At 43.8% G+C, this 24,042-nt stretch overlaps 1 protein-coding gene across 2 annotated transcripts; it reads left to right on the top strand.

The window, feature by feature from the left end:
• The first annotated feature begins 9 nt into the window (after positions 1 to 9).
• PLPBP (pyridoxal phosphate binding protein) lies at positions 10 to 19,041 on the top strand. Of its 2 annotated transcripts, XM_006930725.5 has the most exons (9): positions 33 to 169; positions 375 to 607; positions 2,358 to 2,465; positions 2,544 to 2,579; positions 3,204 to 3,279; positions 13,307 to 13,441; positions 15,344 to 15,486; positions 15,885 to 15,983; positions 17,596 to 19,041. In XM_006930725.5, exons 3-9 carry the CDS (start codon positions 2,415 to 2,417, stop codon positions 17,725 to 17,727), a joined length of 672 nt encoding a protein of 223 aa, XP_006930787.1. In that variant the 5' UTR covers positions 33 to 169; positions 375 to 607; positions 2,358 to 2,414; the 3' UTR covers positions 17,728 to 19,041. The 2 variants fall into 2 exon arrangements, with proteins under 2 accessions (XP_006930786.2, XP_006930787.1); XM_006930724.5 differs by lacking the exon at positions 375 to 607 and having other exon boundaries at positions 10 to 169.
• The last annotated feature ends 5,001 nt before the right edge of the window (positions 19,042 to 24,042 follow it).

Raw genomic sequence — 24,042 nt, 5'->3', positions numbered from 1 at the left:
GGGCGGGACCGGAAGGTGGTCTCTGTCTGGGGGGGCTCCCGGGTCTGGGGCTCTGCGTTCGTCCCGGGGGATGTGGAGAGCTGGCAGCATGTCGGCGGAGCTGGGAGTCGGGTTCGCACTTCGGGCAGTGAACGAGCGCGTGCAGCAGGCGGTGGCGCGGCGGCCGCGGGTGAGTAAGGGGACAGCGTGGGGACGGTGGGCGGCTGCTTTGAGGAAGGGGAAACACCTGCGTGGGAATGGGTCGTCACGGTGACGCAGAGGGGTCTCCCGGAGGGGCGGGAGCCGTCCTTCCGCCTTGACTTTGGCTCGGGTTGCAGAGCCCCCAAAACGCTTAGCGAACTGTGTCCTCAGCCACCTCGCCGTGTGTCTGTCAGGTTTTCTGGAGGTTGGCTTAGTTGGAGCAGAAGGTATCCACTACCCGGGAAGATGACCAGTCCCCCAGCAGCGCGACCATTGCCCGTCCCACCTCGTGTCGTGGCCAACAGCCTTAGCGGACAGGAGCAGCGCCAGTCCCGTGCCCAGAGGCTACAAGAGGAGACGTCTACTACAGGAGCACCCAGAGGAGGCCAGATCCCCAGATCACGTGTGTGGCAGCGTCTGACTGCTAGTAGGTGCTCAGGAACAGTCAGCTCCACCCGGAGGTGAAAGAGACCCCAGAGCTGCATAGCACGTTTGGACTCGAGGGGGGCTGACATCCAATCCCAAGCAGTCTAGAGGGAGATTCCCCCCCGCCCCTTCTAATATATTTTGTCTCCTCTGGGAATTTCATTAGATCAAGGGTCAGTGTCTGCTCCCCCTCACTGCAAGTTTAAGTCAATGGTGTGGAGTGAGACACAACTGAACAGAGAGGTCAGAGTTTCTCCCATCAAGCATTTATGGTGTCAGAACTCAGAATGCTCTTCTGGAGACAGAAGATCTATATCAGTGTAGTCTTTCCTTGGCTTACCTTGAACTAAGTCACTCAACTGCTCTGGCCCGGAGTTTCCTCACCTGGATAGGCAACGGAATGAGCTCTGACTGCCTTTTAAGCCCACCCTTGGCATTAATGGTCTATGATTCGCGGCGATTCTCCAAGGAAAGCTAGGGGTCTCCCTAATAAACATCACTCTGGGAAGTTCTCCCAGCATAACTCCACAGGTGGATGGGCCGCCTGTTCCACTTTTCTCTCTGGAAGTCATCAATTCGTCAACGTAATCCTAGGAGCTGTGACGTGATCTCATAAAAAGCTGGTGATGCATCATCCCTCAGAAGGAAGCTGGAACTTTTTGCTAATGGATCTGAATCTTTAGAGCCTTTGAAAATACAGTGATTCTGTAAAAATTGCAGAGGGTCATCGGCTGTGTGAAAACTGAGCTATGTGAGGATAGGTGGATCTCTTGTTGCCTCTGTATAGATTTGATTGCAGCAGAGTTCAGGGAAGCCCTGCTCTTTACGTGATGGCCGTAAGAGGGTCATATGAGCCTAACCCTCAGTCCAGAGTTTGTGGTGTCCCTGCCTCAGTTCTGCTGCTGGTTCTTAATTAGATTGAACAATAAATTACATAGCTACCCTACACAGGCCACTTTTTTGGGGGGGGGGGGCAATATTATTGAATATACCAGGACCAGAATGAGTTTCCAAAATTTAACCTTGGGGTTTCAGAAGCCAGAAGTGGTATCCCCTCTAGTCAGAGAGTAATGCCTTCCCTTAACAAACTGATTCTTAAACCTCCAACGTTGGCATGCAAGAGCATCATCTGAAGAGTTTGTTTAAAAAGGAGATTCTCAGGGGCGCCTGGGTGACTCAGTCGGTTGAGAGTCCGACTCTTGATTTCAGCTCCAGTCATAATCCCAGGGTCATAGGATCGAGTCCCACATCAGGCTCTATGCTGGGCATGGGACCTGCTTAAGATTCTCTCTGTGTCCTTCTAACCCTCCTCCCCCACTTGTGCTCTCTCTCAAATTTAAAAAAAAAAAAATTTTTTTTTTTAATTAAAAAAAAAGGAAATTCTTAGACTCCAGCCCCAGAGATTCAGAGTCAGTAAGTCTGGAGTGGTACCCAGATGATGCTGATGCAGTTGGTCAAAGACCGCATTTTAAGGAAATACTGCTTTTACTTACCTTCCCAGGTCTCCTGAGAGAGAACTGTGTTTTGCTAGGTATTAAAGTAGCTACCATATTAGATTTGGATGCCATGCATTTGAAAGACATTTGATCAACATTATTTGATACTGGTCCCCCCTCCAGTATAAGAATAATGGAGCTTACCAAATGTCAAGTTAAGACCTATGCCAACTGATCCTACAGGGTCTATCTTATAGAACTCACTGGAATAATATTCCTAAACGTTCACCCATTGGGCTCTTTCTCTCTTGGCAGGATCTCCCAGCCATCCAGCCCCGACTAGTAGCAGTCAGCAAAACCAAACCTGCAGATATGGTGATTGAAGCCTACAGTCATGGCCAGCGCACTTTCGGGGAGAACTACGTAAGATCCCTTTTCCAAACTCCCTTTGGAAGAGTTGTGATTGCCAGGCTTCTCACTTGTTCTGTTTTTACCCTTCAGGTTCAAGAACTGCTAGAAAAAGCATCAAATCCTAAAGTAAGTGAATATCTGAATTCTTGAGTTTGCATCTAATCTTGGCTCTGCAGTTGAAAGTTAGACCCTTGGTGGTGGTTGGGTTTTATAGCAAGGTTGACTGGCAGTAGAAATGTCTCCATTCACCTTGAGCTCCAAATAAATCTCAGCTAGATTTTCTTTCTTTATTAAAACTAAGACTATAGTCATCTCCTTTGCAGCTTTTATGGTAATTTAGGAGCTTGCTATAATCCTGGATCCTCTGAGATTGGAAAGCTTTACTCAGTTCATCTTTCTTGGGTTTTTTTTCATTTTTTGTTTTTTAAAGAAGTCTCCACACCCACCATGGGGTTTGAACTCATGACCCTGAAATCACAAGTCGCATGCTCTACCAACTGAGCCAGCCAGGTGTCCCATAATCAGTTCGTTCTTAATGGATGATATCTAAAAGATGGAGGGAGCTGATGGGAATAAGGAAGAGGAATAGAGCAGAAGCCTTAGGTAGTAGTATCCTTAGGAGCCCAGCTAAAGAGGGTGATAGCAGTTTATTGCATAGACATGAAAAGTCAGAAGGGAGTGTGTAAGGTATTTGAGCCGGCATGGCCTTCATAAATTCTGAGTCAGACATGGTTACCTTTTTTCCTTCAGATTCTGTCTTCGTGTCCTGAGATCAAATGGCACTTCATTGGCCACCTACAGAAACAAAATGTCAACAAATTGATGGGTAAGATAAAATTCTAAACATGAAGACAAAATTTCTCTATCATTATCCTACTTATACTACTTTCTGTGGAAAAGAGAACAGCTTTTAGAATAGTCCTAATTCACCGTTTGTGTTTTGGAGTTTTGGGGAAAAAGAAATGTTAGTGCTTAGTATAAGGAAAAAGCCTCATACCGAGAACAGAATGAATTCACCATTGACTGGGTTGTATGTACTTGGAAACCTACCCTACTTTGTGTTAGGTATCATTTGGTAGTCTTCCAAATAAATTATAAGGTATTGTAGCCCATAAAATTATTCAGTGGGCAAGGGAGACATTTTTCTCCTTTTCCCTCTGGATGTAAGACTATGGTAAATGAAATATAATAATATACAGTAAATCAAATACAGTATATATTGTATATAAAATACAATATACAGTAAAGTACAATTAAGAATTAACTACAAAAGAACTTAACCATATGACAACGACATGTGGAGATCTGTCTGAGGAACTGAATACTTATTTCTCTCAAAGGTTTCTAAAATAACCTGTATTTTTTTAAGCAGCTTTTTTGAAGTATAATTGACCTGTAGTAAATTGTATATATTTAAAGTGCACAATTTGATTAGTTTTGACATATGTTTGTACTTGTTTTTTTTTTTTATTTTTTTTTTATTTTTTTTTTTCAACGTTTATTTATTTTTGGGACAGAGAGAGACAGAGCATGAACGGGGGAGGGGCAGAGAGAGAGGGAGACACAGAATCGGAAACAGGCTCCAGGCTCTGAGCCATCAGCCCAGAGCCCGATGCAGGGCTCGAACTCACGGACCGCGAGATCGTGACCTGGCTGAAGTCGGACGCTTAACCGACTGCGCCACCCAGGCGCCCTGACATATGTTTGTACTTGTAAAACCATCACCACAGTCAAAATAGTGAACACATCCATCACCCCAAAAAGATTCCTCATGCCCTTTGTAATAACCCCTTCTTTCCGCTCCTCCCCACTCCCCTCCTCCAACACTACTTACCTGCTTTCTGTCACTGTAGATTAGTTTACCTTGCTAAGAGTTTTATATAAATGGAAATATAAAGTATGTACTTTTTTTTTTGTCTGATTTCTTCCACTCAGCATAATTATTTTGAGGTTCATCGTGTTGATTTGTGTATCAGTAGTTCACTCCTTTTTATTGCTTTATCCATTCACCCACTGATGGACATTTGGGTTGCTTCTAATGTGAGGCCATGACAAATAAAATTGTTATGGCAGTGGCGGAAAAAAAGCTGCTATGAACATCTTTGTGTGGACTCTTTTTTTTTTTTTTAATATTTATTTTTGAGAGAGAGAAGAAGAAAGACACAGAGCACGAGCAGGGGAAAGGCAGAGAGGGAGACGCAGAATCTCAAGCAGGCTCCAAGCTGAGAGCTGTCAGCACAGACCCCAACGCAGGGCTTGAACCCATGAACCGTAAGATCATGACCTGAACTGAAGTCAGACGCTTAACCAACTGAGCCACCCAGGCACCCCATATGGACTTCTTCTTATCTCTTAAAATAAATGCCTAGGAGTAGAATGGCTGAATCTCACAATAAGTATATGTTTAATTTTTTTTTTAATTCTGAGAAAGTACACATAACATAAAATTTATCACCTTTAACTATTTTTAAGTATTCAGTTTAAAGGCATTAAGTACATTCATATTGTTTGCAGCCATCACTACTTTCTATCCTCTAGAACTGTTTTCCTCTCTCAAAACTGAAACCCTGTACCCATCGTGTATGTTTAACTTTCTAAGAAACTTCCAAGCCATCTTCCAAAGTGGTTGTGCCGTCGTACATTCCCACAAGCAGTGCTCAACTTCTTCCACATCTTTGCCCACACTTAACACAGTCAGTCTTTCAATTTTAGCCATTCTAGTAGGTATGTGGTAGTGTCCTTGCATTACCTTAATGGCTTATGATGTTGAACATCTTTTCACACGGTTGCATCTGTTTATCTTCTTTGGTGAAGTGTCTGTTGAAGTCTTTTGCCATTTTCTAATTGGATTTTTTCACTTTTAAGACAAGAGAATTCTTTATATATTCTGACTACTAGTCCTTTATCAGATACATGTTTTGCAAGTGTTTTCTTCCACTCTGTTGCTTGTCTTTTCATTCTCTTAACAGTGTTTTTTGAAGGGCCCAAGTTTCTAATTTAACGAAGCCCAGTTTATCAATACTGTGCTTTTGGTGTTGTGTCTAAAAAATATTTCTCTATGGTTCAAGTCACAGATTTTCTCTTAGCAGTTCTATAGTGTTCAGTTTTATATTAAGCTTCATTATTCACTTTGAGTTAATTTTGTATGTGGTGCAACGTATGATTCCAAGTTCTTTTGGTTTTCTGGGGGGTTTTTTTGCATATAAATATCTAATTGTTCCAACACTACTTGTTGGAAAGTCTGTCCTTTTTCCATTGCATTCCTTTGTACCTTTATCAAAAATCGATTATCTGTGAGTTTGTTGCTAGACTATCTACTCTGTTCCACTGATCTACTTATCTACTTTTACACTGATAGCATGATATTTTGATTTATGGAGCTTTATAATAATTCTTAAAATGGAGTACTGTTAGCCCCCAGCTTTGTTCTTTTTCAAAGTCATTTTGGCTATTCTAGATCCTCCCCATTTCCATATAAACCAATTTGTCCATTTCTACCAAATATATATATATTTGTTATATATATATATATATGTGTGTGTGTGTGTGTGTGTTATGTATATATATATGTTATGTATATATATATGTTATGTATATATATGTTATATATATATGTTAAATATATATAAATGTGTGTGTGTGTGTGTGTGTGTGTGTGTGTATATGTTATATATCAAAAGCCCTGCCAGGTATTTGAATTAGGATTGTATTGAATCTATAGATCAATATGGGGAACAATGACGTACTAAAAATATTGAACCTCCCAACACATTAACAAGGTATAGCTCAGTAGTTCTTTAGGTCTTCTTTATTTTCTCTCAGTAATATTTTGTAGTTTTCATTGTGCAGGTTTTCTTCATCTTTTTCCTGATTTATATCTTTGTTTTTCTTATATTTTGATGCTATCTATTATACTGTTATTGATTCTGTTTAATTTCTGATTGTGTGTTGCTAATATATAATACAGTTGATTTTTGTATATTCATCTTGTATCCTGCAACTTTGTTAAACTCACTTATTCTAGTAGCTTTTTTTGCAGATTGCATATAATTTTCTACGTAGACAATTATGTTATCTATGAACAAAGACAACTTACTTCTTCCTTTCCAATCTGGATGCCTTTTATTTCTTTTTCTTGCCATATTATACTAGGATATTGAGTAGAAGGGCTAAGAGTGTTACATGCATATTTTTCATGATGTGCTTTATCAGAAGGAGAAATTTCGCTTTAATCCTAATTTGCTGAGAGGCTTTATCAAGAGTAGATGTTAGATTTTGTCAAATGTTTTTACTGCATCCATTGAAATGATCCTACAGTTTTTCTCTTTCAGTTTATTAACATGTTGAATTACATTTATTGATTTTCTATTGTTAAACTACTCCTACATTCCTAGGGATGAGCTCACTTGGTCATGCAGTATTATCCTTTTACTATAATGTTGCATTTGATTTGTTAAGTTTGTTTAGAATGTTTGCATCTAGGGGCGCCTGGGTGGCTCAGTCAGTTAAGCACCCAACTCTTGGTTTTGGCTCAGGTCATGAACTCATGGTTCATGGGTTCAAGCCCAGAATTGGGTTCTGTGCTGACAGTGTGGAGTCTATTTGGGATTCTCTCTCTCTCTCTCTCTCTCTCTCTCTCTCTCTCCCTCTCCCTCTCCCTCTCCCTCTCCCTCTCCCTCTCCCTCTCTTTGCCCCTCTCTTGCTCTCTCTCAAAAACAAATAACTAAACTTAAAAAAAAGTGTATGCATCTATAGTCACAAAGGACATTGGTCTGTAGTTTTCTTTTCTTAAAATATGTTTTTGTAGATTTGATAACAGGATAATGCTGTCCTCATAGAATGAGTTGGGAAGTATTCCCAACCCTTCAGTCTTTTGGTAGAGTTTCTGTGGAATTGGTATTGTCTCTTTCCTAACTGCTTAGTAGAATTCACCAGTGAATCCTGGAGTTTCTTTGTAGGAAGGTTTTTAACTGTAGTTTCAATTTTATTAATAGATTTAAGACTATTCATATAATCTGATTTTTCTTGGGTGAGCTTTCAAGGTTCAAGGAGTTTGTCCATTTCATCTAGAGTAATGAATTTATGGGGCACCTGGATGGCTCAGTTGGTTAAGCATCTGACTTCAGCTCAGGTTATGGTCTCGCAGTTTGTGAGTTCGAGCCCCATGCTGGGCCCTGTGCTGACAGCTCAGTTCCTAGAGCCTGCTTCGGATTCTGTGTCTCCCTCTCTCTCTGCCCCTCCCTCACACTCGTGCACTGTCTTTCTTTCTCTCAAAAATAAATAAGCAATAAAAAAAATAAAGTAATGAATTTGTGAGCATTAGGTTGTTTGTAATATTCCTTGATTATCCTCTTAATATCTGTAGGATCTGTAGTGATGTCAGCTGATTCCTGATGTTGGTAATGTGTGTCTTCTCTTTTTTTTTCCCCTAATCCATCTGGCTAGAGGTGTATCAGTTTTATCAGTCTTCTCAAAGAACTACTTTTAGTTTCATTAATTTTTCTCTATTGTTTTATTAGTATATGTTATATAAACAAAAATAATTATGTATTGTGGGATTTATAACATATGAAAAAGTCAAAATGCATTGCAACAATAGCATACAGAATGGAAAGTTAAGAAATAGAAGTACACAATTATAAGGTTCTTAAACTATATATGAAGTAGTATAACACCACTTTAAGGTAGACTATGCATAAGTTCAACTTTAAAGCAACCAATAGGGGCGCCTGTCTGGCTCAGTCAGTAGAGCACATGATTTGATCTCAGGGTGTAGATTGGATGTAGAACTTATTTAAAATATAAAATAAAGCAACCAATAACACAGAGAATTATAGCTAATAAGTCAGCAAAGGAGATCAACTGGAATAATAAAAAAATTTGTGAAATGGTTTCTCATTGTGGTTTTGATTTGCATTCCCCTAATGACAAATGAAGTTGAACATGAAATGAAATGAAATGGCGTATTGGCCATTTGTACATCTTCTTTGGAGAAATGTTTATTCAAATCCTTTGTGTATTTTTTAATTGGGTTTTGTTATTATTGAGTTGTAAAAGTTCTTTATATATCCTAGGTACCAGGCCTTTATGATGTATATCATTGGCAGATTTTTTTCTCCCATTCCATGGATTGTCTTTTGACTTTCTTTATGGTATCATTTGTAGCACAGAAATTTTTCATTTTCATGTACACTTTAATGTAAAATGGACATTTTAAAGTACATTTAGTGTACTTTGGCTTTTTTGTGTGTGTGTGGCATGTGCTTTTGGTGTTATAGCTAGGAAATCCAAGGTCACAAAAATTTTTTTTTTTTTTTTAATAATCTCTATGCCCCATGTGGGGCTTGAAGTCAGGACCCAGAGATCAGGAATCACATGCTTTACCAACTGAGCCAACCAGGTGCCCCCAAGGTCACCAAGATTTACTCCTGTTTTCTTCTAAGAGTTTTATAGTGTTAGCTCTCACCTTTGGGATTTTTTGAATTCATTTTTATGTATAGCCTAAGGAAGAGGGAGGTGCAACTTCATTCTTGTCCGTTGAACTGTTTGCACCTTCACCTATATTTTTCAGAGAAATGTTTGCTAACTATAGAATTCCAGCTTGATGGTTTTTTCTTTCAGGACTTTAAAGATGTCACTCCACTCTCTTCACTTACATTGTTTCCAGTGAGAAATAGGATGTCATCTTTATCTTGGTTCCTCTGTATGTAACGTGTTTTTGTTTCGTCTAGCTACTTACAAGATTTTCTCATGATCACTGGTTTTGAGCAATTTGATGATGATGTTCCCTGGTGTAATATTTTCCACATTTCTTGTGCTTGGGGTTCACGGAGCTTCTTGGATCTGGAGTTTATAGTTCTCGTCAAGTTTAGAATATTTTCAATCACTGTTTCTTCATATATATGTTCTGCCTCCCCACTTCCTCCCCACCACAACTTCTCTTCTCCTTTGGGGACTCCGGTTACCTGTTCGTCTGCTTGAGGTGTTTCGGCAGCTCACTAATGCCCTTTTAATTTTTATGATTTTTTTCCTGTTTCATTTTGGATAATATCTTCAAAGTAACTGATCTTCTTTAGCATTGTCTAATTTGCCATTAATTCCATCAGTGGATTTTTTCATCTCCCACGTGTGGTTTTCATGCTAGAAGTTCAATTTGGGTCTTTTTTTAATATCTTCCCTGTCTCTATTTTTTAATAGATGGCACACAGTTATGATAACTTTTAATGTGCTGTCTACTGATTCTATCATCTTTGACAGTCTGGAACAGTTTCAATAGATTGATTTAATATATCATGTTTTCTGCTTCTTTGAGTCTTTCAGTGCCTGCTTTTTTTGGGGGGGGGATAGCCAAACATTGTGAATTTTCTTGTTGGGGGCTGGTCACTTTTGTATTCCTATAAATATTTTTGAGCTTTTTTGGAACACAGTTAAGTTACTTGGGAACAGTTTGATCTTTTTAGGTCTTGCTTTTAAGATTAGTTGGTGTGACTGGAGAGAGCTCAGTTCAGGGTTAATTATTCCCCATTTCTGAGGCAAGGCCCTCTGTGTACTCTAGCCAGTGCCCCATGAATCCTGAGTGTTCCAACCTGTCTGATGGAAACAGGCACTATTCCATGCCCTCTGTGAACATCAGGCACTGTTTCTTCTAATCTTTTCAAATAGTTCCCTCCCCAGCCCTGGGTGATGCATGTGCCAGTCTGTACCCAGCTGAGTTCTGGAGGGGAGCCCTTTTCAAATCACCGGTGATGCCTCTGTATGCAGCTCTCTCCTCTCCCGAATTCTGTCCTGTGAACTCTAGCTGCATAGTCTTTCCATATTCTTAGCTCATGTCCTCATCCTAAGGCCCACACTCTTCCTCTCTTCCCCTTTTCTGCAACACATTCTAGAAACTCTCCAGGAAAGAGAGGTGGGGCAGTCACTTCATGTGTTTCTCATGTCTCAGAGATCACTATGTTTCACTCTATGATACACAGGTCTTGTAAACCATTGTTTCATATATGTTTCACACATTTTGTCCATTTGGTTGTTCGGGTGGAATGGTCACTCTGGTCCCCGTACTTACTCCATCGTGTCAGGAAGCAGAAGTCTACTACATTATTCTTAAAAGCTATTTCACACTAGGTATGGGGGAAGTAGAGAGACTATTTACACTTAATAAACGCAGCAAGACAATCAGCTTTTTAATTTGAGAAATAATTAAATTAGCTTCCCTTCCTCACAGTGTAAATTCCAGCTAGATTAAAGAATCCTAATGTGAAAAATCAAAACCCTGAAAGTGTTAGAAGAGGGGCACCTGGGTGGCTCAGGCAGTTAAGTGTCCAACTCTTGATTTAGGCTCAGGTCGTGATCTCATGGTTCATGAAATCAAGCCCCTCATTGGGCTCTGCCCTGACAGTGTTGAGCCTGCCTGGGATTCTCTCTCCCCCTCTCTCCGCCCCTCCAGGGCTCACGCACTCACACGCACCTCCTCTCTCTCTCTCTCTCTCTCTCTCTCTCTCTCTCTCCCTCTCCCTCTCCCTCTCCCTCTCCCTCTCCCTCTCCCTCTCCCTCTCTCTCTCTCAAAATAAATAAACTTTAAAAATAAACAAGTATTAGAAGAAAACATAGGAAAATATTTTTATTTTTTCAAGCTGGTGAAAGGCCTTTCTAAATAAAGCATAGAGTCTGGAAACCATAAAAGAAACAACTAGCACATTTGCTTACACAAAAATTAAAGCAAAAAGAAAGCACAGGTTGGTAGTAAAATAATAGTTTTTAAAAGGGAAAGAGGTTAATGTCCATAATGCATAAAGAACCATGTGTATATATTTTTAATCAATGAGAAAAACATAGGGGAAAACGAACGGGTCATTTACAAGGATAAAAAATACAGATCCAGGAATCAAGTGAAAAATGCTTAACCTCAATAAGAGAAATGCAACACACAATAAAAAATTCTACCTTTCACCAGTCAGGTTTGCAAAAAAATTAAAAAGCTGCTAACATGCAATGTTTTGAGAGCATGAGTAAGTGAGCACTCCACATTTTGCCAGGAGGACTCTAAAATGGTAGGGCTTTTTTGAATTTCTCATATCCAATACAATTTAAATTGTGCTTCCTCTTTTAACTAGTAATTTCAATTCTTGGACTCATGCAGCCTATAGCAACATGTATAAGTGTGCAAAGGCCTGTGTGTAAGCTTTGGGTTTATAATAAAAAAGAAACAATGTCTATTAACAAGAACAATGTTAAATAAATTGTGATCATCTGTTCTGTGGAATGATGCAGTTGTTAAAAGTACAGGTGAGTTTATGGTACTGATGTAAAAAATCTCCAACATGTATTGCTAACTGGAAGCAAGCAACCCATAAAACATTTAGTAGGAGCCAATTTGTATGTTATTTCAAAAAATAACAGGAAATTCTATGTCTGGGGAGTGTGTGTGTGTGTGTTCGTTTGGATGGAAATACACTAAAATAGATCTGGAAGAATCCTTATCCTAGCGGTAATAGTGATAGTTTCTAGGGTGAGAGGCTTGGAGTTTTTACTGCATATATTGCTTTTACTTGTATTTTGCTGCTTCTTTTTTTTTTTTTTTTCCAACATCAAGCATGTGTACTTTCAGTCTCTTTTTTAAAATATATGTAAGTTTTTAAGTGAAGTAGCCTGAACTCAAATTCAGTATGAAGAACATGGAGTCAGTTTGCCATCATTTCAAGTCACATCTCTAATATTTGTTAATTTTGTAAACTGGAATAAACTTTATCCTTTCTGAGCCTCAGTTTCCCCATCTGTAAGATGGAGGTAATAATAGTGTTTCATGAACCATGATAAAGATTAAAAAGAAATGGGCGCCTGGCTGGCTCAGTCACAGGAGCATGTGACTCTTGATCTCAGGGTTGTGAGTTTGAGCCCCACGTTGGGTGTGGAGATTACTTAAAAATAAAATCTTTTAGGAGGCCAGGATGACTTAGTCAGTTAAGTGGCTGACTTGATTTCAGCTCAGGTCACGATCTCATGGTTCGTGAGTTCGAACCCTCCATCGGGGTCTGCGTTGGCAGCATAGAGCCTGCTTGGGTTTTCTCTCCCTCTCTCTCTGCCCCTCCCCTGCTCATTATCTCTCTCTCTCTCTCAAAATAAATAAACATTTTAAAAAGTTAAATAATAGAATAAAATAAAATCTTTTTAAAAAATAAAAAAAAATAATTAAGAAAAAGATTAAAAAGAAATCATGCATATACAACAGTTAGCAAATTGCCTGGGGGATTTCAGTGTTTATAAATGCAAGCTGCTGATGCTGCTTCTGTCTTTGTCGTTCTTTATCTGGGCAAGACTAATACTTCATTTCACATGCATCTCTGGAAAAGAAGATGGCTTTGATGACATCAGCATCTCCCTTAGCTCTCCGTATTGAGGTCATTCTGATGTCCTTGTTGAATGAGAGCACCCCCAGCGCACAGTTTAAGAACATGGTGTTAGCATGCCAGGGAAGCACTTTGGCCTCCGTTGGTTTTCCTCTCTTTATTGTCATCTTGACCTGCTTCTTGCTGTGTGAGCTGCGATTTAGTCGGATCAAGCCTGCTATTAGGAATCTCTGCAATTCCCGACCCTCAGGAAGCTCTTAGAGTTGCACGCTGCCGGATTGTGGTACGTCAGCGTTCCCCCTGTTCGTCTTCTCTGATTAGATAGCAATGGGCCGACATCCGAACTCACATCTAGTAAAACTGTCACGTGAGTCTTAGCAGAACTGAGACTTAACTGTCTTGTTCTTTTTCTGGAAAACTGTCTTCCCATCTGCCAAGTCAAATATTGGTTGCGCGTTGCTTGCCACACTGGGACGAATGGAGAATTACCTTGCCTCTTTCTCATTACAGCTGTGCCCAATCTCTTCATGCTGGAAACCGTGGATTCTGTGAAGTTGGCAGACAAAGTGAACAGTTCGTGGCAGAAAAAAGGTTCTCCTGAAAGGTTAAAGGTTATGGTCCAGGTTAACACCAGTGGAGAGGAGAGTAAGTGACCAGACCTAACTATAGATTTTTCTTCCCTTAGGATGGTTGAAGGTCAGCAAGAATGGCAGGCCTAAGTATCTGATAGCTAAGGTTATAGAAGGAAATCATGGGCCTGTAAGTAAGACGTTTCATGCCTGTAAGTAGGATCTAGAAGGCACAGTGACATCTAAGCCCATCCACATATAATTCTTTCATAACATCATGGGTTGTTATTTCTTAATTTTTTGGTGGCCCAAAATTGGATGAGTCAGGAAGGGGATTGTGACTTTGATTTCCAGAAAATTCCCAAAAGTCACCATCACTCCTAAAAGAGACGGCATAGTTACCTGTATAACACTTCTCCAGTGTTAAAAAAAAATTTACTTAGCATAATCTTGGGAGAGAACAGAAGAAAATCCCGTGAGCACCTGTTAATGAATACCTTCAAGGGGCTTGCGTTAACATTGTAACCTAGTGAACAGAACAGGAGCTTTGAAATCAGATCTTGGGTTTGATCTTCAGCACTGTCCGTCATAACTGTGGGTTAGTTACCTAGCCTCTCTGTACCTCAGTTTCCCTGGTGGACAGTGCTGTCATAATGATGCCTACTTCAGAGGGTGTTGTAAGGATTATAAGTCTTAATGCGGGCAAAGCTGTTGGCATAGAACCCCACCCATCTCACTTGTTAGCCACTTGATTGTTTACAGATTAGTCGTTTGCTTATGACCATCAGACCAGTGTTCATCAAACCGTAATATGAAGGAGCACAGTGCCAAGACTATTTTCTGGATGGGCCCTCAGGTCAGGCTTCCCGGACTGAAATCCCAGTTGCACAGTTTCTAGTTGTATGACCTTGGAAAAGGTACTTAGCTTTCCTGTGCCTCAGTTTCCTCATCTGTGGAAGGAGGATAGTAAGAGTACTTACTTCATAGTTACTGTATTAAGTGAAAGGCTCTTAGGACTTGGCAGGTCTACCTGGCAGAGAAGTGTTCTGTAAATTTTAATAATTGTCATTATTTCTACACATACCTAGATTATATCTTACATTACCAATATAGGTAAATCTGAAACTGACTTCAGGTCAAGTCTGTGACATCATTTCTTGGTAATTAGCTATAATTCGCGATAGTTAAAGATTAAAGTGAATGTTCTTAGCATCTCCATTTGATAAATGAGGGAAAGAGGATATCAATATTCCTTATAACTGCATAACAAATAATCATTTGCTGCAGATTCCTCCTCTAGTTGTTAATTGGCAAGTTCAATTAAATTTTGAAAATATATAGTGAAACCCGTGTGATAGATACTTTATTTTTAAATGTTTACAGTCCTGGGGCACCTGGGTGGCTTAGTCGATTGAGAGTCTGACTCTTGATTTTGCCTCAAGTCATAATCTTCATCAGGCTCTGTGCTGACAGCATGGAGCCTGCTTGGGATTCTCTGTCTCTCTCTCTCTCTGTCTCTCCCCCACTTGCACTCGCTGTCTAACTAAATAAATAAATAAATAAACATTTAAAGAAATAATAATTTAAAATGTTTACAATTCTTATAAATTAATGAAACTGTAGAAATACCAGAACTAGGAAAAGAATCCTCAGATAAATCTGGTGTTTGGCAATGTGAGTCTTGGTGTCCCATGAGAGTTGGTGTCCCAAGAAAAGCAGTGTTTTTTCTTTTCCCTGTACTCTAGCTGTTCTCGGCTCATATCACTGGGATTCAGATGGTTATTATTCAGAAGGGAAGCAACATAGACAAAGACCTCAAAAATTAGGTTACTCTTTAGGACTTGAGGATATGTGTTTTTCAAGAAGTCCTCTTGTCCAAGTGTCACCTCCTCTGTTACAAGGAAGGGATGGAAACTGAGCCTTCCTCTGGCTACTTAAAACATTTTGGTACAAGTGTCTTCTGTTTCTTTTTGTGAAGGTAAACATGGCCTTTTGCCTTCAGAGACAGTAGCCATGGTGGAACACATAAATGCCAAGTGCCCCAGCCTGGAGTTCGTGGGGCTGATGACCATAGGAAGCTTTGGACATGATCTTAGTCAAGGACCAAACCCAGATTTCCAGGTACTGGGGTCCAAGGATGGCGGGATTGCTCATGCACTAGAGAAGCATCTGAACGAAATGCTGTTGCAGGGCTGGCTGTTGTAATAAAGTTGAGAGCCCTCCCAGATACTGCCTGTCGGGTATTATGACCCTCTTCTGAACTCTCCTCAACTCCCCTTGAACCTGGCTAAAACACAGTCTCTAGAGAAAATGAGCTCTTTTCCTCCTTTCCAGTGACTGATCATTGTTTTGAAAGTAGGAGCATTTGCTAAAAAACTTTAGGTAACTTCTGGAAATTTGGACAGGCCTTGAAACCACGAAGAACCAATAGTCTTTGTCAGAGATGTTCAGATTCAGCCACTCTCAGACACCCTTGGAGAAGGCAGGAGGAAATAATGTGACACTTGTCCTTCTGTTAGGCGTTACTGTCCCTCCGAGAGGAGCTGTGTAAAAAGCTCAACGTCCCCACTGAGCAGGTTGAGCTGAGTATGGGCATGTCCATGGACTTCCAGCATGCGGTAAGTGTCCTCCTTGCCCTGTCCGCCCAAGGGGAGGGCCCGAAAGGCCGCAGGAAAGCAATGTTTGCCGGAGAAACCTTCGAAACGCCTCATCATGGCAATAGAGCAGCCAACAGCAGTGGCCCTCAACTGTCCCAACATCCCCCACCCCCTTCTTTTCTGAAATGAGATGTATAGAAATTACGGCCTGACACATAACTCTCCTAAACTCCATCTAATTCCCTAAGGGGATTCTAAAGAAAAATCAGAAGGGACACCTGGCTGGCCCAGTTGCTAGAGCATGCGACTCTCGATCTCTGGGTTGTGAGTTCAAGCCCCATGGTGGGTGTAGAGATTACTTAAAAACAAATAAACTCTTTTAAAAATTATAGCTCAATTTCTTATTTTTCTTTCTTTATTTTTGGGGCACCTGGATGGCTCAGTCGGTTAAGCATCCGACTTTGGCTCAGGTTGCCGTCTCATGGTTCGTGAGTCTGGGCTGTGCGCTGACAGCACAGAGCCTGCTTTGGATCCTGTCTCCCTCTCTCTCTGCCCCTCCCTGGCTCACTGTTTCGCACGTGCGCGCTCTCAAAAATAGACTTTTTAGGGGCACCTGGGTGGCTCAGTTGGTTAAGTGTCCGACTTCAGTTCAGGTCATGATCTTGTGGTTCACGAGTTCGAGCCCCGCGTCGGGCTCTGCGCTGACAGCTCGGAGCCCAGAGCCTGCTTCGGATTCTGTGTCTCCCTCTCTCTGACCCTCCCCCCATTCATGCTCAGTCTCTCTCTGTCTCAAAAATAAATAAACATTAAAAAAAAATTTTTTTTAATAGACTTTTTAAAATTATAGTTTAATTTCTTATTTTTCTTTCTTTCTTTGTTTTTAAGTAATCTCTACACTCACTGTGGGGCTGGAGCTCATGACCCTGAGATCAAGAGTCACACGCTGTACCGACTGAGCCAGCCAAAGGCCCCTAAACTGTAATTTTTTTTAAAAGCATCGCACCGTATAAATGTTTGGGCATGGATGTGTGACAGTGAGTCCTAATGAAATAGTCTGGAGTTCATCTTACGGGTAGATTCACAACAGCTGTAACTATATGCTAAGAGAGGTGTGTGGCTCTGGAACAGTAAATAACTTGATCAAGTTCTAAAAACCAAAGTGTCAACCTCACTGTGTGTATCCAGTAGTTGCAGTCTCGGAAAATCATATATATCAAAACGGTGCAAAAATGCTTTGTGTTTATAAGTGAACTGGAATTCGGTCCCATGCTCAAACAATTACTGGGAGGTTTTTTCTTCTGACAATGGAACGTTAGAAAGGGGTGTGGGCTGTCAGACAACCCTTCGTTGTGCCACTGTGTCTCAGTCACACAAGGTGACACGTCTTAACAGCCCAAACTCAATGGCAGTCATGTCCCCTAGTCACTGTGACAGCCAAGGAAATCCTGACTTCTTAAACACACCCCTAGAGGTGCTGTTGTCCCAAAGGGAACCCCTGCCCTGCACCCCTCTTCAGCTGCCTCATCCTTGTTCTTCATAGAAGCCCCTCCAAAGCCAGAACGAGAGGCGGGACTTCAGCATTTGCTGCATGATTTTAAACTCAGCCCTTGATACTCTCTCTTCTTTCCCACAGATTGAAGTAGGATCTACGAATGTCCGAATAGGAAGCACCATTTTTGGAGAGCGAGATTACTCCAAGAAACCTGCCCTGGACAAGTCCCCGGCTGACCTGAAGGCCCCAGTGGAGGTGGCCCAGGCACACTGAGCCCAGGCACAGCCAGCCGTGGCTCGTGGCCCGTGGGCCTGTCCAGGAACACTAACTATGCACTTACCTGGTCTCCATTTTGGTATTCCCCGTGTCACAGCACAGCCATGCTCTCCTTGTGACCTGGAGAGAGCGCGCTAATGATGGTGGGTGTTGATGGGAACCGTGTGTACTTGGGATCTGACATAAGAAGCTCACTTCAGGTAGTGGCTTTGGATGGGGTTTGAGAAATCCAGACATTTCTGCAAAACAGGTATCAAATCAGTAGCCAGGAATCGAGTTCACTATTGAATCCTGCCCAGGAGCACCAACCAACCCACAAATGCCTTCCCCAGGTTAAAATGTGGTCACTCATGCCTATAATCACCAAAGTGAGAGGGATTCCCATTTGTCATCCACGTTAATGGAAAGTCCCTTCATGCAGACCCCCTACTGAGTAATCACCTTTGCTGCTCTGGGGCAAAGTGATTTCTGCCCCCAGGTTTGACTCCACTCAGTAAATATTTGTCCCTACTCTGGAATGACAGTGCAGGTAACTTCAGGAGCTGGCTCAAGGTAGTGCTGCAAACCCAAATCACATTGATCAGAGGTTATGTCATTGGTTACCTCGGTGGTCCCTGTGGACCCTGAAAACTACAGGGGTAAAATAAAGGGACTTGGGCCTTTCGAATATCCTCCTGAAGAGACAGGGCTCTCCTCAATGAGAATTAAATGCTATGATTTGTTCTCCACTCTAACCCTCTTAATGGTGATTTCTTATCTCAAAGGCCAGTGACTCCTTCTCAATCTCTAGGCAGCCTCAAAGACCAGCCCCACAGTGAGTGTAGCTCCCCAGAAACTCCTTTAAGGCCAGTTCAGGCCCACAGTTCCAACAAGGCCTGGCTTTGAGGTTCCTGTTCCTGCAGAGCATTTTCCAGGCACCTCTAAAGCCCTTCCTCGTCCCCACTGCCCTGCTATATATATAAGCCAGAATTTGGCAACTTCTTGATTGTTAATAAAGTAGCAGCAAGGTCTTCAAACACCAGAAAGCACAATTCTCAGATATCCATAACAGATGACTTCCGTCTGGGTGGTTTATTTTCTAGATGTTTTTTTCCTTATTTATTCAAGCCCCAGTCTTCATTTTATGAAATAACTTTCAGAACATGATGCTGCTGCTGCTGAATGTAATTTTGTAAAACTTAAACCATTATGATTCCTGCACTGTTTCAGTCAGAGCTATAACATGTCTCAGAGTCTAGTAAATAAAAATGTGAGTTTGAATTATACCATCTGTGCCAATTACAAAGCAATTAAAAGATTTATTTTTTATGACCCTGTGTAACGAGTGAGTATTAACAGAAGCGGGTCATTGGAACCAACAGGTAGCAGCTGTGCCCATCACTTGACATTGTGCCAGCCTGGCTTCAGAGGAGGGCTTCCCTTGAGTCCCAGATGCAGCCAAAGCCACACAGTGGATGAGACAGCAATTCTGAACTTCTAAAGGCAAGAAAAGGAAATGTTGGCATTTCAGGAATTACCAAAATCAAGAGCTTACTAACCTCTTACTGCAAGAACCTGTATTCTAAGTGGCCTCTAGATGGCGACATTGGCTAACCTGTGGGCAAGCACCGGGGTTCCCAGCTCAGCAAATTTCCTGGGAGGGGCCCCTCACCCTTAGTCTCACCCCTTCAGAGAGCAGGAGCGGAGGCCAAAGAGCACGATTTTTCCAAGTGATGTGACTGACTCTTGCGGCACCGCTAGGTTCTTCCAGATGCCTCATTTCTTTGCTACCTGGGCTAGTGGCCTGACGGTGGCCGTGGAGCACTTTGGGAGAGGGGAACTGGTCTAACTAAGCTTAATAAAGAACTCTCTGGATTGTGCCTAGAGATTGAGAGCAGTGAAAGAGGCGAGCCAGGGCCTGATCAAATGCAGATAAGGAAAGGGAAACCACGGTAAGTCTGTCCAGTGTACCCACAGCGGAAAGAAAATTGAACAAAATTGTGACTTTGGTTTTGTTATACATGACAGGCAGCAGGTAGAACACTCCCAGATTTTCATCAGATCAGTGATAGCATCCCCAGCAAGTTTCCCGGGTCCCCACAGCATGCTGTTCGGGGCTGACCCGCCACTCAGCCTAGCATTCTCTGTGCCACCAGCTGCCAGGGCCGGTGTCTGCCTCAGAAGGTTTGGATGCTCAAAGGCTCCCAATTAGCCCGCAAGGCTTTGTCCTGGAAAACTTCCTCCTAGTTTCTAGCTACTGCATCTCTATGACTCGAATCATACTCTGCTCCCCGCACCTCACTTTCTAAGGAGGCACATAGAGTGCTCTCCCCTATATTCTCTCATTTTGCCCTCACAGAAGTTGGTAGGATAATTTAGGCTACATGGTGGTGTCCCTTTGTGGACAGAGTGCTGAGTCCCAGAGAAGGTTCTGCACTCCTTTTTTTTTTTTTTTTTTTTTTAATGTTTATTTTGGGAGAGACATTGGGGAGGGTCAGAGAGGAGAGACAGACTCCCAAGCAAGTTCCACACCATCAGTGCAGAGCCCGACACAGGGCTCGACACAGGGCTCGAACTCATGAACTGTGAGCTCATGACCTGAGCAGAAGTCAGACACTTAACCGACTGAGCCACCCAGGTGCCCTGCACGCTCTTCTGAGGGTAGAGTGGGTCAGTGGCAGAGCAAGAAATAAACTCCGGGCTCTTGATTCCCCGTCCAGAGCTGACTTATAATGATTGGTAAGCGGCATATTCTTAGATTTATAGGTTTCAGTTAAGAGAAGCGTATTCCCGTTAAAGAACTGTATGCTTTTAGTCTATTGCAGTTGTGCAAAACTGACACATCTTTAATGCAGAACAAACTCTGAAACCACAAGCAGTGAGGATGAGCAGGGAGGAGAGAATTAAACCCAGCTTGAGTGGAACCCAGCCTCTCCCTTCTGTCATCCTGTTTCCCTAACACACATCTTCCCCCCCCCCCCCCCCATTCGAACTATCCCATGGGCCACGAGGCCCAGATCGGGTCGTGCAGAGCAGTGCCCTTTTCCCCTTTGAGCCAGACTGGCAGGAAATTGTGTTCCCCACGGCTACATGGGGGAATGAGGTCAAATGGGACATTCTTAAAACCCAAGGCACTTCTTTCCTTCTGAAAAGCAGTGGCCCCGTGCTTCCCACCAAAGCTCTGCACAGGAAGGACTCGCCCACCAATTCCTGAAGGGCTGTGATAAGGGTGGATGTCGTCAGTGGTGCAATTGGAACTGATTTGCTGTGGGAACTGTGACCGTCTTTACCATGAAATCAGTCAAATTGCTATTACATCAGCCTCATGACTAAGGGCAAAAGAATCCAAACCGTCCACCAAGAAGTTGTACTAATCTGCCCTCTCCCTGCAAGAAGCCTATAGGTAAAAAAGAAAAGGGCTTCCTTTTCCAGCCAGTTTGCATCAATGGGCATCCGCCGTCGCCGTGGCCGTGTGCTGTTGAGGGGCTATACACAAGGTAGGGGGCCCTTGAACTTCACCTCCTCTCCTTTAATCACTTTAAGGGTGCAAGAGACCTCAGAGCTAACACTCTTTGCCTGGTAAAGTCCAGCACAGATGAACATTTAAAATGGAATATGCTAGGGACTAAGGGGAGGGGGCTTTGGGTACCTTTCTTGTATTTCAAATAGGTTTTCCGAGCTCACAAAGGAGCAGAAGCCACTCCTTGGGTGCCTGAGTGCCTTCCTAAGCTGCACTCCGGGGGCTCCATGCGCCCCCTGCCAGGACCTCCCCCCCCACTCCGCCCCACCCCGCCCAGGCGCCCCAGCTCAGCGCCGCCCTGAGGCTCTCAGACTCCGCAGCAAAGCTTGACCCAGCTGCCAATCTCCACAATAAAATCAATGTGTGACCTTACTCGCCAGCTGTACCGAAGAAACTAGCACAAACCAGGGCCAACTTTGAAGCCAAGAAGGGAAGATGAGAAGTTGGGAGAGAGAGAAAGAGGGGGGAAAACTTGGCTGGACTTGAAAGGTGTCTTGTCTGTCTGTTCCCCATTAGGCGCAATCCTTTTGCAATCTGCCGCCTCGACATAATTCTCTTGACCAGAAACTCTCCAGAGAGATAGTGTCAGAAGGAAAAACAAACAGAATAGCATCTCTGACAGCAAAGTCACTTAAAAACCTATTTGGGGGAGGGAGGGGAGAGAAGAGATGTCAGCACGTAGGGGAGGGCGCTCCACAGCAGGCCACGTGTGCAGACACGGCTTACCCTGGGAAGGGACAAGGACAGGAAGGGGAGCCCAGGCGAGGACAACCCCAGGAAGGGAAACTCCAAGTCCTCTGCCCTACGAGCCCCTCTCATCAGAGATGCACTTTGTCTGGCTTTCTCACCTGTGCCCTCAACACCAGAATCCACAGTGCTGGGCTTTTTACGGCCCCGTGATGCACCGAGAGAGATTCAGAAGGACTGTCTTCAGGGGGTGGGGGGAAAGTGGTCCCAACCTCTCCTGCCTCACTTTCCCATTGCTGACCGCCACCTGCAGCAGAAGGCTGAGAACCCAGCTCTCCCCGTAAGCTGGCAGTCAACTCCCCCCGGCAGCAAAGACCCTTCTCCCCAAGACCCTTTGACTTGACTTTGAGCTCAGCCACCTAGTGGCCTAGTGTTGGGGAAGGCAGGCCCCACCCTTCGCCGGCGGGAACCCAGAGGGTAAGGAGTGGGGGTACAGGGGCAGGAGAGGGCACAATTCGGGGCTCAAGTTTCTGGGGCAGGCGTCCTGTTATAGGAGAAAACTTTTTTTAAAAGGAAGAAAAACTAATCAGAAAAAAGAAGCAAGAGCTTTTCCCTGCCTTTCAGACTTGTTTATTACTAGGATATCTGATTTCAGCAGAGGAAGCCGGCACTGAAGCAAGGTTTTTATTGGCCGTGAGCAAGAGGAATTCAGGGTTTGCCTCTGATTTGGCTTCCCCAGAACAAGCAGCGCTGAAGAGTGTTCACTCGCTGCTTTCATGGAGCAGCTTGGTGCTTCGGGGGCCCCCAGAACTCCCGCTTTCTGCAGCATCGACTAAAATCCCCTTTGGAGAATGAGGGCGGAGCAAGGGGCCCAGCATGGAAGGTGGCCTCGTAAACATTTCAGAGAGGAGAGCAAAATCTTAACTTCTAGTTAAGAAGTTCTGAGAGTGGCTCCAGGGGGCACGAGTGAGGCTGTGCTCACTGCCCCCTGCCCCGGTGGGGGGGGGGGCGGGGAACCGGAGGAGGGAAGGTCTGGTTTGGATGAAAGCGCGGTGTCTCTAGCTGACAGGGCCAGGCAGGCTGCAGTCGGAGGGCCTGATGGTTTCAATGTGTGGGGAAGATAAAGCCAGGATCTGCAGAGGCAGCCTCCGCCAACAGCTTTCCTCAGCTGGGGCGGCTGGCCCCGGGGAAGAGATTACCAGCTGGGCCTCAGGCTGCAGGGGCTGCCGCTGATCCCCCAGGGCTCCCCACAGACACCTCCATGGACCAGACAGCCCAGCCGGCTTGGTCTCACCCTAGTCGGGCACAGCCTTCCTGCCTCCTGCTGGCTTCCGAAGAGGGGCATCTCCTCCACCGGAGAAAGAGGGCGGGTGTCCCTCCATTTGGGGGGGGGGGGCTCTGGGTGAGCCCAGCCCTCTCACTGTCTCCCCTTTTTTCCTTCTTTGTATCCTGTCTCTACTCACCTTGGCCTCTGATCCCTTTCATCACCCTTCCCCCACAAACTGCCTGCAGGTGAGGGCAAGAACCTCAAAGCCGAGGTCTCTCAGGGTCCCTGCTTTGCTTTCCTACTTGACCTTGCTGCTGACGGTGTGAGGACTTTGGGGCCTGCAGGGACTGTAAAGGTCCAGGTTTGGGATGCATGTGAGAGCCACCTTCTTCCTCTGCCTGGGCCTGGGTCTGTGTGCCTGGTCACGGGCCTTCTCCCAGACTGAATGTGCGTCTCGGCCGTGGTGTAGGCTGTCCACAGTATGGCTCTGTTCACCTGTGAGGCCCGGGCCAATCTGGCAGCCACTGTGCCCCCGAGAGTCCTGAGCTGACGCCCAAGCCTGGGGCGGTGGCGGGGTGGGGGAGGGGGGCGGGCGGCGACGGAGGAACAGGGCTCTCACTGTGTCTACTTCAAGGAGCCCAGGCATCAAAAGGACATTATGCATTTGATTTGGGAACATGCTCACGGGGAGAAGAGCTGCAGAAGTGAAATGAGAAGGCCCACGCTAGGGGTGGGGAGCAGCTATTGCCCACAGGCACACACACATGCACACGTGTGTACCCATGCGCACGCGCACGCACGCACAGGGCCAAAATGCTTGCTCCAAGACTCTGGCACCAGTCTGTCTGGGTTTGACTCC

Source organism: Felis catus, chromosome B1, assembly GCF_018350175.1.
Source record: "Felis catus isolate Fca126 chromosome B1, F.catus_Fca126_mat1.0, whole genome shotgun sequence".
NCBI lineage: Eukaryota > Metazoa > Chordata > Mammalia > Carnivora > Felidae > Felis > Felis catus.
This window is presented reverse-complemented; position numbering and strand designations above follow the sequence as displayed.

What these genes read in the sequence shown, in the direction of transcription:
- PLPBP (XM_006930724.5), top strand. Translation starts at nt 71, where the DNA reads ATGTGGAGAGCTGGCAGCATGTCGGCGGAGCTGGGAGTCGGGTTCGCA. An exon ending in AAAAAGCATCAAATCCTAAA is followed by an intron (nt 2,580 to 3,203) that starts GTAAGTGAATAT and finishes TTTTTCCTTCAG; the next exon opens with ATTCTGTCTTCGTGTCCTGA. An exon ending in AAATGTCAACAAATTGATGG is followed by an intron (nt 3,280 to 13,306) that starts GTAAGATAAAAT and finishes TTCTCATTACAG; the next exon opens with CTGTGCCCAATCTCTTCATG.